This window comes from Coffea eugenioides, chromosome 7 (assembly GCF_003713205.1).
Source record: "Coffea eugenioides isolate CCC68of chromosome 7, Ceug_1.0, whole genome shotgun sequence".
NCBI classification, from domain to species: domain Eukaryota; kingdom Viridiplantae; phylum Streptophyta; class Magnoliopsida; order Gentianales; family Rubiaceae; genus Coffea; species Coffea eugenioides.
In genome coordinates, this window is record NC_040041.1 from 14,478,297 (window position 1) to 14,492,429 (window position 14,133).

The window sequence follows — 14,133 nt, forward strand, 5'->3', positions numbered from 1 at the left end:
GTCATACTGATGACCGTCCCTGCCCCAAATCCTTTCTCAATTACCACGACGTCGTCACAGTGTCGGATGTTAAAGCTCAATCAAAAGCCTAGCAATGCCCAAACCCCTTTTTTAATATAATAATAAAAAAAGAAGCTATTTTGTAAAAAGCGGGTGAGATGATATTATTATTAATTATGAACGATGATATTGTTGTTATTATTGCAACACTTGATTAAGTTAAACTTGATAGTAGTTATATTTGAACATAGAAAAGATATATATTTTTAGAGTAATTAAATACTACCCCATTAAGTAAAAATTTTTGAGCCATGTAGCAAATTTTATTTAGGCAAGTTTAGGGGTATAATTTAGTCAAACTATTTGACTCGAACTTGCACGTAATTTAGTCAAAGGTTCAACTTAGTTGTTGATCAAAGTTACTTGGTGTTGAGTCGAATGTGAGTAGGAAAATTCAAAATTTGAAACTCTTCGTTGACCTTCATAAAATAATTATTTAAATATAATTTTGAAATTATTTTTACAAAATTACATTTTGAAATCAATAATGGTTCACACTTTTTTTTTCAACGGCTCAGTTGAAAGGAGGCAGGAGGAAGTAATTATCTGAGCCAAAAGTAGGCATATTACATTAAAATATCTGAAAAGGAGAAAAGAACTTCCTATAGTTCGACGAATACCTCTGAAAATAATTTTCAACAACCGAGCTTCAGAATTTGCCTCAAAAATCCCAGTAATTAGTTCATTTCAGACCGGAAGACGATGGCGATGATGATGATGAAGACGATGACGATGCAGAGAAGAGCTTCTTCTGCGGCGATTGTTTCCATTGCTCGGTCTCACGGAGCAGCGGCTTCATTAGGTACTCCTGCTCCTGCAGGTTGTACTACTCTTGCATCATTCCTCTCTGCATTCCCAAACCATAAACCCCATTTGGCTTTTTATTCTGCTATTAGTAGTAAATTTAAGAGTTCTTCTGAAAAAGCTCTGAAATTTCAACCTGAATTAAGGAATGATATTAATAATGTCAACAGCCTTGATGATGCTTTGAGCTTGTTCGAGCGGATGGTCCGGATGAGGCCTCTGCCTTCTGTTATTCAATTCAATCAAATGCTGACTTGTATTGTTAAGATGAAGAATCATTATTCTTCAGTTATTTCCCTTTTTAGAGATATGTGTGTCCGGGGCATTCCTGTTGATGAGGCCACCCTTAATATAATGATTAATTGTTGCTGCGTTGTGGGCCGAGTGGATTTAGCTTTTTCTACATTGTCTGGCTTCTTCAAACGTGGTTTTGTTCCTAATGTGGTCACCTTTGGCACTTTACTTAAGGGACTCTTTCGAGAACACAAGGTTCCTGAGGCGCAAGAATTGTTCAAAAAGATAATCAAGGAAAAACTTTGTAAACCCAATGAAACTATGTTGGGCATTGTGATAGATGGGCTCTGTAAGGCAGGAAACACTCAAACAGCGATTAAATTCCTCAGAGCAATGGAAAAACGAGGAAGCCCTTGTAAGCCTACTGCAATTATTTACAATACTGTCATTGACAGCTTGTGCAAGGATAAAATGGTTGATGAAGCTCTTGCCCTCTTACAGGAGATGATTGAAAAGGACATTCCCCGAATGTTGTCACTTACAATTGTTTGATTCAAGGTCTGTGCAACTTAAGCAGATGGAAGGATGTTGACAAGCTCTTTGCTGAGATGAAGGTTCATAATATTGTTCCAGATGTTTTTACTTTCAATATAGTGGTGGATGCACTGTGTAAGGAAGGGCATATAGAAGATGCTGAAGAGGTAGTGCACATCATGGTTCAGCAAGGTCAAAATCCCGACCTGGTCACATACAGTTCCTTAATGGATGGGTACTGTTTACAGAGGCGAATAGATGACGCAAGTAGAGTTTTCAATACCATGGTTGCTAGCGGCCTTACACCCAATCTCCATTGCTATGGTACTCTGATAAATGCCTATTTCAAGGCCAATAAAGTGGAAGCAGCCATGAATCTCTTTCGAGAGATTCAGCATAAAGGTTTAACACCTGATATTGCTGTTTATACCACTGTCTTACAAGGGTTATTTAGTTCAGGAAGGTATCTTGGTGCACTAGAAATTTTCAATGAGATGCAAGCTTCTGGCATGAAGCCTAATTTTCACACTTACTGCGTGATGTTGGATGGGTTATGCAAGACTGGACATATCGATGAATCATTGCAGTTATTCCATGCAATGGAAACTGATGGAACAAATCTACACATAGAAATGTACAATATCATCCTTGATGGGTTGTGCAAAAGCAAGAGGCTCGATAGTGCTCGAGATCTTTTCAACAATCTCTCCCTTAAAGGATTGGACCCTAATGTCATAACATACAACACCATGATTGCTGGCCTGCTTTCAGAAGGTCTGCTCATCGAGGGTAAAGAGCTCATTGAAAAAATGGAAGAGAAGGGTTGCTTGGCAAATAGTGTTACATACAATGTCATTCTGCAAGGACTCCTTAAGGGAGGTCATTATGATGATGCGATGGTCTATCATGAAGAAATGGTCCATAGAGGATTCTTGCTGGATGCATCTACGTTTTCCATTTTACTTGATTTATCTGCTGCGAATCAGAACAATCCTTCTGTGCTATTGTTGATGCTGAAGATTGATCCCGATAGCAAGAAGTTCATGGATGGGGGACAAAGAGGACCTTCACATTAGTTGTAACATGTTGGTCGTGCAGTTTTTTGGCCCCTGATGTTTAATTTGCTGGTAGAAATGTTAATAAGGTTCACATTTGATCCTTTTATCACTTATCATCTTTGTTTAGAGGAGGCCTCTTGGTGATATTTTGTGAAATACCTCAGAGAGCATCGGTCTGGTGGTGAAGCTGCATTCCTTAGGGAAGTTCAATTGTTAGGTGTATCAGTTCACAGACAGTTGGTGCAGTTAATTGGATTTGCACGACTTCTTCTCAAGACTTCTTCTTTATCTTTTCATGGAGAACTTCAATGTGGCATGTCACTTAAGTGGTAAATTGTACAGGCTCTTTTTCTTCATTTTTCATGGGTGTTGGTACTTTAGCTTGCCTTTTATGTTCAGTTCGGATAATTACTATTTGAATTTGTTGAGTGTAAAGAATTAAACATCATCTGCAATGTAGTTTGTGATATTCAATTTCTAGAAAAGTTTCAAGCTGCACTTCTATAATTTTGAGGAAATTTTTTCATGTAAGAATGATAAAATAGTTACTTTTATTTCAATTGCTAAATGGAGCCAAAAGTTCCACCGGTTCAAAAGTGTACAAACTTTCTAGACCAGTTTCTTGCTTTGGATTCATATTTTGATGTCCATAGTCATGGCCATTGATTTTTTTCACAGCATTTGACTGAACCCGAACTTTTTAAGTATGATCCAGCAAAAAGTATTCTGATTGTTTTTCCCTTTAATTTTTAATGCTGTACTAAGTTATATAGACATTTAGTGGAAGTGTAGCAAAAATATCATTCCCTTGCAATAACTTAGAATACTTTATCCCAGAAATTCTCTGTTTTTTTTTCATATATTTCTCCTCATCCATAAATCCGCTTGGCTGTTGATTAACAATAGACATGATTATGGGATTCTTCAATATTAATATTTGGTTGTTCCTAAGTTGCAATAGTAACTAAAGAAAGGTTTTTATTGCAATACTGTACTTCTATTAGGTCACCATCAGCAATGGTCAGGGAAAAAAAAGAGAAAGTTTTACTGGCTCATCCTATCAACCAATTTCTTTTTTCTTGTTCTTTTCTTTGTAGGTGGAGCAGGAGAGGGGTGGAATCTGAATTGCAGTGTGATGATTTGATGTCAGCTCAAACTGGATAGAGACAATTAATCAGGTATTAAAATGTAAGGAAATAGTCATCATGAATTTTATACGAGAGAAATCAGTTAAAGTGGTTAAGACTATTTCTTAATCTCTCTTGGGAACAAATTTGATGGCTCTATAATTTTATGTTGTTAAGTAACCTGTGCTTGAAAGTGATGGATTATTTCTATTGGCTGTGGAAGAAGTAAACTGTCTAGTGACTTATAAACAACATTGAGAAGTGATCTTTTGTTGATCTGCCATATAGCTCTTCCATGCAGATTTTATTTGTATGGCTTTGATACTGCATGCACTAATTTGCAATGGGATCATGTGTTGCAAAGAGAATGACGGTAGCATGTTTTTTGGATGCCATTAAGAAGAATAATTCTTCTTGCTCATGTTGACAACTTAACTTTTGTCCTGTGGTGGAGATTTAAATGAGGCCTTGTAGAAATGTTTGTAGAATGAGTTTAAGAAATGCTTTCTGAGTTAGTATTATTCCAAATTCAGCTTAAGTTTAACTCAGAAAGTATTATTCTTCCATCCTGTGTTCACATGCATGGAGTTAAGCTGTCATTAAATTTGTGATAGTTTAAAAATCAAATTTTCACATCTGAGAGACGATTTAAAAAAAAAAAAAGAAAAAGAAATAGATATTGAAATGAAACCAGAATGCTCCCACCTCTCAATTTGAATGTTGAACTTCAGCAAAACCAGGGCTAGCCCTTATTTTTTTGCTTTTTGGATCTAACTCATCATGCAATCTTATTCAGGTTGTAAGGTATGATAAGAGGTTAAAATCAAGTTTATTCAATTTCACAGAGAACATAATTTCAATTTTAAGTTATTAATATTTAATCTCTTTCTTTCATGATCGGGATATAGCACTCATCGGGGAAAAGCTATATGGTGCCCTGTTATGATTCAATGTCCATTGATTGCTATCTTACTATTTTCAGATGGATGAGTCTAAACCGTAATCACACCTTTCACAACATCAGTTTGTGAGAATTTTAAGGGCAGGTCTTCAAATCACATTGAAAAAGATACTGTCCTGCAGATGACTTAATTATTTGGAAATGATAAAGGTTCTTTTCTAATAGCTTATAATGGAGGATTTCAAATTTTGTGCAACAATATCCAAATTGTAAGATGGGAAAACTAATCTTATTTCTGAATTCAGAAAAAAAAGTTTGTGATAAAAATTTTCTATACTTGGATTTTTCTAGTAGCATCCATTCTCTGTAGCTAGTTTAGTTTTCTGAAGCATTTCATCACAACATTTTTTCCTACTTTATGCAGTAAATTAATATACTGAAAAAAGATACCCACCATAGAATGGAAATATTGAATCCATATCACGAATACTAATCATTATTTATTATTGTTTGTTAAGGTACTATTAGTCACTGAGGTGGAAATGAGAGATATATGTTGCCTTTGCTAGCTATTATTGGGCATAATTTGCGGTGATAACAATGACCTTTCAGTGATTGTAAAATATCTATTTGTGCCCATGATAGACCACAGACCGGGAGAGAAAGGCCTTGATTGACTTAGTAGAAATGAATTTACTTTCATACAGCACATGTCCTGGAGTACTTGCATGAGCATTGCAATACAAAATTGTACACCAAGATTTGAAGGCTGGCAACATCCATCTGGATGATGACTTTGAAGCTTTCTTCAGTGGGTACAAAACTAACACATTAGGACTCAAGTCTGGGGAACTACGGGACACGTTGCCCCTGAATAACTGGAAAGCCTTTGGAGAAGACGGATGTATTCGGATATGGTATGACCCTTGTAGAACTTGTAACCAGTCAGTGTGCAATGGATTTCTGGTTGAAGAGGAGGATGTAATATTGCTAGATAAGGTGAGTTATTCCATTCTTTCTTGAAATTCAGACAGACTCGTACTGCAAATGGCTATAACTCAGGGTTTTATATTACTGATATAGTCTTCTATGCATTAATGAAATGGGTAAATGCCTTGATTAGTGGTGATGGAATATTTTGACTAGCGTAATTCATCTATTTATATAGCTTATTTGTCAAGGTTTTACACTATATTTCTTGTGTCGAAGTGTTATCAATACTCGTGTAATAGCAAACTAATCTTTGTCTTTGGCAGACTTCGTTTCCTTCTTAATTGGTTGGTAGGTCTTGTTTCTGGAGTTACCTGTCTCTAGTTTCAATCCTGAATAGAAGTTTCTCGTAGTGTTTGGGTCTTTATCTTGCACCCAAACACTTGCCGACTTACTGCTTATATCTACTGTGGCTGCTATGATTTGTACAAAAAGAGAGCATACAAGAGAGAACCTCTGTGGGCAAGAACTGGGTTGCATTTCAAGGAAACCCCGATCTAGATGAACTTTCATTTAACATCCCATCCAAAGCCAACTTTAATTTAAAAGAGCTTTATCCTGCCATCTATTGGATTGTGATGCTAGACCAAACCATTTGGGGATTAAATTTGAATTTGGTTGGATGTTGAACCAAGTTCATCTGAATCGAGGCTGGAATGGATGTCCAATGCCTTATCGAAGAACTTGAGCCATCCTATGATTTATCTTCAGTAGAACCACCAATATCACACCACCTCCTCCGCAATTGCCTAAGTTTTCGCTTGATTGGGTTTTCTCAAAAATGCAACTCGATGTTTTATTTTTGCTGTATGCCACGTTGTGTATATTTGATGCAGTAGTTTCTTCCTTTCAGCATTTAGTTCTCCAAAAGGATCACCTTACACAACCTTTGGGATTCACATCATTCGTGGCTGTAGCTCTAGAGTGTATGAAGTATTACACCATTTAGTAGTTTATTTCTTTGCCAATTATGAGTTCTGGGATCATTTTGGTTTTATCTTCTACTTTTGAGGAATAAACATCTTCTACAAGAAAATTGGCACCCCTGGCCACCTAACCAAAAAACCTTGTCGCTCTACCTGTTGGTCAGTACACCCTGGATGTGTTCTGGTTTTGCCTCCTATAAATAACAGGAGAATCATTGAATGTTTAGCATAGCACACTCTTATGAATTGCTTTTGGTACTGCAGCACTACTTTCTAAGTTCTTGTTAAATTGACAAATGCTAAGTGTTGGTATATGATTTGTGTCCTGCAAATATTATGCCGGGCTAGCTCGAAAAAATTCGAAGAATTCTTTTCCACAGAAACTCGTTAAAATTCACACTAGCATAAAGCAACTCTAATGATTATGTCTTAAGGTCATTTAATCTCTCATTTGAATTGATAGGAAGTTTTGTCTGCATTTTGGTCAATTTGTCAGCTATTAGATAGATGACTAGCTAAAACCTATTGTGAATTATAAGATGTGCTAGAAAGAGATCAGAATCCTAAAATTAGAAAAACTGATGAAAGTGTTTGGGTAAAAAAGTTTGTTGAGGGACTCTCCTTGTACCTATTCCGGATGTAGATAGCCTCAGTTGATGCTGTGTGACTCCTTGCTGTGTCAGGCAAATAAATATGTTTAAATCAGTCAATAAGTTGCTCATGGTTGGATTCTGTCCTTGCAAACTCTCTGTTTCCATGTAAGTTTGCATATTTGTGCAGGTGTGAAATTAACGGGGCATGATGTTGAGTATCCATGTACTTGTGATCTATCTCCACATCAAGAAGTTGCTGAGAGAGAGAGAGCTCCAGGATGGCCTTGACAAAATCTTGCATGCTTTTGATGCCAAAGATGTTGATACAATCTCAAAAGAAAGAGTATTACTTTCTTATAAAAGGACAAAGGCTTAACTATTTATTTAAACTTAATTAGGAAATAACGAGATAAAAAATAGTCGTTCATCATAAAATTTATGCTATTTCAAAATAAGTACTATTCCCTTACACTTGTAGCTTTTCAAAACTCTCTTAGGTTTATAACTTTTAAGAACTAATGAACAAAAGATAAATGTTTTATCAAGGTTTATTGCATATCTGAATTTGTTTGTTTTGGCCAAACACTGTATTTTTGTAAGATATTCTTTCAAAATAACTCTTCCAAAACTACAAATGAACATCCAAAACTACCTAAATTTTCCCAAAAAAAAAACACACACACACACACACACACACCAAAAAAAAATGTTCCAAAATATCCAATCACCCACGCATCAACATCTCTTTCCTTATCAACAACCAATCCCACCTCTCTCCCCTATTTGGACACCTATCTCCTCCCTCCCCATCAATTGCCCTACTAGTCTCCATCACATCTCACTCCTCTTAACCCTCTTCTCTCAATGCATCTCACTCCTCCTAACGCTCTTCTCGGGACCTATAACCTGTCATCTACCACCTCCTCCTTTCCTACACTTGCCATCACTCTTATTGTCTCTCTCTCTGAATTTCATATGATAGTCAAGCATATTTTGAGAGACATGCTTGATTGAATAGAATTTATAGCAATTTTTTTTTTGGATTTTATCAATTTCATATTATAATAAGTTAATCATAATTTGAATTTCATTCTCTAATCTCAATCAAATGTTGTAATTTTCTTACTCTTGTAACAACCAATGTATCTGTCAAACTAACATTTGTATTAGTTTCAATGTAATTAAAATTCATATTAATTGCTTATGGAATTTCTCTATTATAACTTCATATATTTGCAATTCCTTTTAAACAAATAAAAACAAAGAAACTATTTTAGGAAGAAAATTATCTTCATGATTATTTAGAGAATTGAAAATTCAGAATTATGTATTATATCTATCTGTCTATCTATTTATCTATTACTGTATAATATAATTGTGTTTCTTCCCTTTTTTGTAATGCCTAATATACCGTTTTGTTGGAAAAATATTTGGGATAAAAATGTTTATTGAATACTTGATTTTTACAAAAGTACAATGCCTATATTTATAGGCTACCCAGTATGAACTTAGACACCTAGAATAAATGAACCTAGACTAATATTATACAAGGTAAGATTCTAATTGATACAACAAAATATTTTGTTTACATTAACATCCTCTCAAACTTAAGGTAGTTGCAAGGAAACCAAATTGAGTTTGCACACAAGATCATGGAAACGACTGAGAGATGGTGCTTTTGTGCAGAGATAAGCAATTTGGTCCGATGAACAAATGAAGGATAGACTCAAAATATCACGGACAAGGTATTGCCACACAAAATGACAATTAATCTCGATGTATTTGGGGCACTCATGGAAAGCATCATTATGTGCGATCATAATAAATGGTAATAGGAGAAGAATGCATAACACCCATGTCTTCAAGCAACCAACAAAGCTAGAAGTATCAGTTAGAGCTCAATGTTCAGCTTCAAAACTAGAGCAGACAGTGACTGATTATTTTTTGCTATGCCAAAAAATTAAAGAATCACCAAAAAAAAAAAAAACAAAAACTAATAGTAGAACGATGATTAGTAGGGTTGCAAGCCTAAACAGCATCAAAGTAGGCACGGAGTTCAAAAGATGAATGGGTCAAAAAATGAAGTCCATGAAAATGGGTGCCTTTGACATAGTGAAGAATTCTAAGAATTGCAGCGTGAGCAAAACAAGGAGCACTCATGAATTGACTGACAATATGAACGGCATAAGCAATATCATGTTGGATAACAGTTAGATAGACGAGACTACCAACTAGACGACCATATTGTGTAGGATCATCCAACAATGTGCCATCATGGGAGAAAGATGAGTATTCGTTTCAATTGGAGTAGATATAATTTTACTGTCTGTCAAAACAGCAGAGGTCAAGAGATTAGAAACATATGTTTTCATGGGATAAGCAGTAGCCGTTGGTATCCAAAGATAGCTCAAGACCCAAGAAATAATTAAGAAATCCAAAATCCTTCATTTCAAATTTTTGATTCAAAGATTGCTTGAATGGTTAAATCCCTTCCAAATCATCACTAGTGATAATCATATCATCAACATAGAGAAGTAACAGGATGGTACTAGTTGCCATGCGGTGCAGAAAAAGGGCAGAATAATAAGGACTAGATGCAAAACCCAATTTAACAAGTGTCTAACTAAACTTGGCAAACCAAGCTCGGGGAGTGTTACGAAAAGGTTAACCTGTCCGTACAAGGCCCAGAAATTCCATAACAAACGCCCCTCCTTAGAGGCCGACGTCCTCGACGGCCTGGTAATTTTGGGACTCCCCCTTCATGGAGGCAGAGCCTCTGCGAGATTCGAACCTGGGATGTTGGGTTCGTTGCTTGGCTCTGATACCACTGTTACGAAAAGGTTAACCTGTCCGTACAAGGCCCAGAAATTCCATAACAGGGAGCTTGTTTAAATTCATACAAGGCCCGGAGAAGACGATAAAATCTATGAGAAGGATGAGGAAAACCAAAAGGTGGTTTCATATAATTTTATCAGCAAGATCACCATTAAGAAATTGCATTCTTCACATCCAAAAGAGCAACTGGAGCAAAAGTTTTCTCATAATCAATACCATAATATTTTGTTAAAATAACTACATTAAAAAAGGAAAAGAAAACAACAAAAATAAAATAGAAAAAAAATACCCAAATAAGGTAACAACACATATTACAAAAAGTCCAAAATATGCGTCCAATGCATACATTATTACCTTCCTCCTAAAGATCCAAAACATATGCAAATACATACATCATTACCTTCCTCCTCATTCCCCTCTTCGCTATTTATCTTATGTTATAATCATCACATGTTTCTTGCTATTCTCTCCCTCCCCTTTATGATACTTCGCTAACCTTCTAGTCTTATCTCTATCTCCGTCCATCCCGTTTCCCCCACCCTCACCCCTACACCTATCTCGGCCCATTCCCACAACCTCATGGATGTACCTATATGGCCTCGCTATCATGATAATTTCTATATTTTATCTTACGTTGTCTATATGTATAACATTAATAATGGTTTAACTAATCATTTTTTAATTTTTAGTAAAAAATCTTGAATGTGAAATAATGTTAATAATTGCTTTGATCTTTTGAACTCATTTTTCCATATTTGATACTACATCAAAATCTAAACTAATTACAATTTTTTTTTAAAAAAACATATAATATGTGAAAAAATTAAGTAAACTAACATAATAAATAACCACTTTACCATAATATATTGATGATAAAACTTCATCATTTTCTCACAAAAAAATATCACGTTATTCAATTCATTCTATAGATATATATTATATTTTGTTTAATTATAAGTGGGGGGATTTACCCCCAACCCCATCTTCTTTATTCTCCCCCCATGAAATCCATCACATTCCTACTATTCTCCTGTCCCAACTGTTCTCCTCTTATCCAGCAACCCTACGTTTCCCGTCCTTGAAATCCATCACATTCCTCTAACCATGCAAGTCTTACAATCCCTCATTTTTCACTCAATAATTTCATCTCTTCCCTAACTTTGTAAACTTATCTATTCCTTCTCTTGGCATACTTCCTCTATCCTACTGATTGTCTTTCTTCTACCTCTCAATCCTATTTTTCCCAATTCATGACCAATATCATCACCATCTAAAAGTTTTTGCCAAATTCAAGGGTAAAATTCTAATAAGTGGGATCATTTTAAGCTTTCATAAAATATTACATCTTTGAAATTTTCTATAAATATCCATTGAAAAAAATTTTCAAAAATTCCTGAAACATTCCTCAAATGTACCATCCTAATACATTCTTGTTTATTTATGTTCATCTCGATAGAATTTATTTACTATATAGCTTTCCTTCGAATATTATATATACACACATATAACATGCGCATGTGGATATATCAAAAACATACTTTTTATATGTCTAAATTAGTAAATAAAAAAAACAACTTAACACCAATAAAAGCTATAAACTTTTGATTTAATGCTGATAGAATAATAAATATCCAATGAGATAAAGAAGTGGATCTAGACCTTGCTATATATAGCAAATTAACTTGTTGAAATAGCCTATCTAATGGGATTTATGAAATTAACATACAAATAATTATAATTCAAAATGGATTCTAAAAAAACAAAAGAACACTAATTCTATAGTTTGCAAAACATAAATCACAGTATCTTTTTCATTAACTAACCAAAGAAATATTTGAAACTATAGATGTACTTCATCTCAATTTCGTGTCACTGCCCAATATTTGCTTGGTCCTTAAACGTAATTCAACTAATATGGATATTAGTATTGCAATAGCAAAGTTTTTATATCATAAGCCCACTTTTACCTTTTCTTGTTACAAGGGTTAGAATCTCAATGAAACTCAATAAACAAAACAAAAGGGAAAATCCAATGGTTACTTAATAAAGCATGATATGGTCTATTAATGATTGATTATGCGTGTACTAAGTTGATGTTATTCTTTATTTCTTTTAGATAATCAAATAAGTTTTTAAGTGTTTTCAAAATAAATATATAAATGAAAAGCAATTAATAACCGGTTCAAATTTAGACCTGACATTTTTCTAACATTTCACATACTAAACACTTCCAGCTTTCGTTGTAAATAGGCGAAATAATAGTCTAAATTAATGTGCTTTATGTTTATGCTAAAAAGTTCTAAATTGCTATTCTCATTTGCTAATCTAACAATTTTATGTGCTGTTTGAATTGAAGTAATACATATAGGAATTTAATATAATACAACTTATATTTTTTTCTTGTGACACCTCGTATATTTGAGTCTCCATTTCAAGTTTTTATTTTACTTTTGTGGTGCACTTTGAATTAGAAGAAAAAATAAAAGCATATGCTTTTAAGAATTCAATTACAACTAAAAGGATTAATAAAATTGAATATTAGTTGTTTGGGAAAAAAGATTTTAGATGTATTTTATAATTTTCATTCATTTTGTGAACCAAGAAATAAAGATTAGAGCCAAAATTTGAATTGAATCTTTAGAATGAAAATATTTTCTCTTATATGATAGATATTGAAATGTCAAAACTCATGAATCAAGAAATGTGATAAGAAAAGTAATGAGCAAAAGAATAAATTCATTAATGTAGTGTAGTTTATTTCCTAAGGATAAATTGTAAGCATTTAGATTATATTATCTATTTTTCATAATATTTGCATGTTGAAGTTACCTTATTGTAATAAAGGAATATTCATGTTGCCCTTGTTAGACTCATATCTTTTCCAAGGAATATGAGAGCAGTATATTAATTATATCAGGTAAGATTAGTATTACCATACGATAGGTAGAAACTTTTCAAATTTAAGTGATACAATTGCATATTTAAATTGAAATTAAAATGTTGTAATGTAAAAATTTTGATGTTTCTTTTTAAGATTTGTATCTGTTTCCAATTTTAAGTTGTATATTATAGTTTCTCTGGCTATATTAGGGGTGTTTCGCGAATCGAGCCGCTCGCGAGCCGATCGCGAGCGGCTCGAATACGAGCTCGTCAATATCGAACTCGAGCTAATTAAGTCGATCTTGAGCTCAAAAACATTAAACTCGTTGGCTCGCAAGCTCAATTATATATATATTTTTTATTTTTTTATTTTTTATTTTAATAGTAAAATTACATATATATCCCTAATATTTTATTATTTGTTAAAAAAATTGTTGTTTTATTCATTTTTAAAAATAAATAATAATAATTATTTTTTTATTTTTTAAACTCGACCTCGAGCTTGAGCTCGACTCGAATTTGAGTCGAGCTCGAGCTCGAGCTCGAGCTTGATATTTTGAGCTCGTCGAGCTCGAGCTCGAGTTCGAGCTTCACAAAATTAACTCGAGCTCGGCTCGTTTGCTCCCCTAGGCTATATTAGGTAGGCTCAGTACATTTAAATAGGATTGCTATGTGTTAGTTAAGACTTGAGAACTTTGTAAATCTAATGAACAGTTACAGTAATATCTATTCAAATGTTGAAAAGAATTTATTATGAATAAAATAACTCAAAATTTAAAAAAAAAATAGATTGAGGAGTTGAAGGCTTAATGGGAGGCTTAGACTTTTTGAAATTTGCATCTGTTTCTAATTTTAAGTGGTATATTATAGTTTTGTATGATTATATTATGTAGGACAAGTGCATTTAAATAGGATGGCCATATGATAGGTCAGAACTTTCCAAATATATATGATACAATTATGATAGTATCTATTCAAATGTTGAAAAAAATTATTATGAATCAAATAATTCAAAATTTTAGAAAAATAAATTGAGGAGTTAAAAGGCTCAATAGAAGGCTAGAAGGCTCAAGCTAAAAAGTTGTCTTCAAATATATATATATATACTATAAATAGCACAGGGTTAAGATTTCAAATCAAAATAGTAAAATTATTATTGCTGAAAAAAAAGTTATTTAAAAAAAATGCTAA

At 33.7% G+C, this 14,133-nt stretch overlaps 1 protein-coding gene across 1 annotated transcript; it reads left to right on the forward strand.

Annotated features, from left to right (window-relative positions):
• The first annotated feature begins 762 nt into the window (after window positions 1-762).
• On the forward strand, window positions 763-6,146 carry LOC113776996 (pentatricopeptide repeat-containing protein At1g63330-like). The gene is made up of 4 exons (XM_027322047.1): window positions 763-1,628; window positions 1,676-3,019; window positions 3,788-3,868; window positions 5,237-6,146. The coding sequence occupies exons 1-2, from the start codon at window positions 763-765 to the stop codon at window positions 2,706-2,708; spliced, it is 1,899 nt and encodes a 632-aa protein (XP_027177848.1). The 3' UTR covers window positions 2,709-3,019; window positions 3,788-3,868; window positions 5,237-6,146.
• Window positions 6,147-14,133: the final 7,987 nt, after the last annotated feature.